General features: G+C 38.7%; 1 protein-coding gene across 1 annotated transcript; it reads left to right on the top strand.

Moving 5' to 3' along the window:
* The first annotated feature begins 133 nt into the window (after positions 1-133).
* On the top strand, positions 134-547 carry LOC106741869. The gene has a single exon (XM_014614269.1). It carries the CDS (start codon positions 134-136, stop codon positions 545-547), a length of 414 nt encoding a protein of 137 aa, XP_014469755.1.
* The last annotated feature ends 1331 nt before the right edge of the window (positions 548-1878 follow it).

Raw genomic sequence — 1878 nt, forward strand, 5'->3', positions numbered from 1 at the left:
TATATATATATATATATATATATATATATATATATATATATACAGGGTGCGTCAGGTATTTGAGGACACTCACATATGTGGTTGGCACTTCATAACAATTGATTTTATTTTTTTTCTTTAGCTCAAATTAGAAATGGAAGACAATAAGCTAATTCAGGAAATGAAAAGACACGCTGTTATCGTTGCTATACACGCGAATCACAGCGATCTTGAAATCTCCCGATTTTTGAAAGTCTCCCGATTTTTTGTTAACAAAGTTCGTCGAGAGTTAGCAGCATCTGATGGCAATGTGGAAAGTGTTGCCAAACGTAAAAAACATGAAGCACATTCTGATAAAGTTAGAACATCACAGTTTGTGCAGAAAGTTCAGGGCATTATTGATGAAGACCCTTCAAAGTCTATAAGGGCAATATCGAAAGATCTCCAAGTTTCTGAGTGCACAATTCGTCGCATTATCCACGAAGACATCCGGTACAAGTCTTACGCAATGCGTACAGGTCAGTTCATGTCTGCACAAATTCGAGAACAGCGATTCATTCAGGCATAAAGACTCCCAAGTTAAAACATCCTGAAATCTCGGATATGGTGTGGTTTTTTCTGACCAAAAAAATTTTGATCAGGATCAAAAAATAAACCGACGAAATGATAGATGGCTCTGTGCAGATCCTTCAGATGTTCCTCGTGTTATGCACACAAAGTTTCCGGCAACTGTCATGGTTTTGGGGATGGTGAGCAATGAGGGACACGTCATGTCGCCCCATTTCCTTCCTCAAGGACTTCGCGTGAATGCCGCCGCCTACGTTGAGGCTTTGGAAACAGTTGTGAAGCCTTGGATAGACAGCGTGAGTGGTGGGAAAGCATACGTATTCCAACAGGACTCTGCTCCTTCACACAAAGCAATGAGAACGCAAGATTGAATGTCCGGGAATCTGCATAACCCCAAACATGTGGCCTCCTAGCTCCCCGGATCTTAATCCTTTAGATTATTATGTATGGGGCGTTGTTGAATGGGAGACCAATAAACATCCCCATAATACGCTTGATTCCTTCAGAGCAGCTATTACCAGAGTAATGATACATATGGACGAGGATCATTTTATTCGAGCATGCAAACGTTTTCGGCAGAGAATTGAAGCTGTTATTGCCGCTGAAGGAGATTTTATCGAATAACTGTATAGCCCATGGGCCACTTACTTTGCTGTAAAAGTTTCATTAAAATAAAACAAGTTTTCTAAAAAATAAACAAATTTTAGTTTTTAAGTCAATATGTCCTCAAATACCTGACGCGCCCTGTANCTTTTTCGGCGGAGAATTGAAGCTGTTATTGCTGCTGAAGGAGATTTTATCGAATAACTGTATAGCCCATGTGCCACTTTGCTGTAAAAGTTTCATTAAAATAAAACAAGTTTTCTAAAAAATATACAAATTTTAGTTTTTATGTCAATGTGTCCTCAAATACCTGACACACCCTGTATATATACCAGGTGTAGAAGTATAAAACCGGAATTTTTTTGTAAAAATTACACGTCTGTTATTTGAAAATGATAAAAAATATTTTATTCAAAATAATGTCCATTGCTATTTATACATTTTTCCCACCTCTCNCATTGCTATTTATACATTTTTCTCACCTCTCCGGCAGTTTATGAATGCCACCCCAAAAAAACTTTTCTTCTTTTGAAGCCAACCAGCTATCGAGCTATTTTCGTACATTTTCATACAAATTAAAGCGTTGTTCAGCGAGAACGTGTCCCATTGATGCGAATAGATAATAATCGGACGGAGCCAAGCCTGGAGAATAAGCCGCATGCGTTAGTATTTCCTAACTGAACGTCTCGATCGTTTCCCTGACCCGTTTTGCTGTGTGTGATGGGGCAT

This window comes from Dinoponera quadriceps, unplaced genomic scaffold, assembly GCF_001313825.1.
Source record: "Dinoponera quadriceps isolate SergipeBrazil2010 unplaced genomic scaffold, ASM131382v1 scaffold697, whole genome shotgun sequence".
Classification (NCBI taxonomy): Eukaryota; Metazoa; Arthropoda; class Insecta; order Hymenoptera; family Formicidae; genus Dinoponera; species Dinoponera quadriceps.

Excerpts from the sequence above, each read along its gene's own strand:
- LOC106741869 (XM_014614269.1), top strand. The coding sequence starts at position 134 with ATGGAAGACAATAAGCTAATTCAGGAAATGAAAAGACACGCTGTTATC.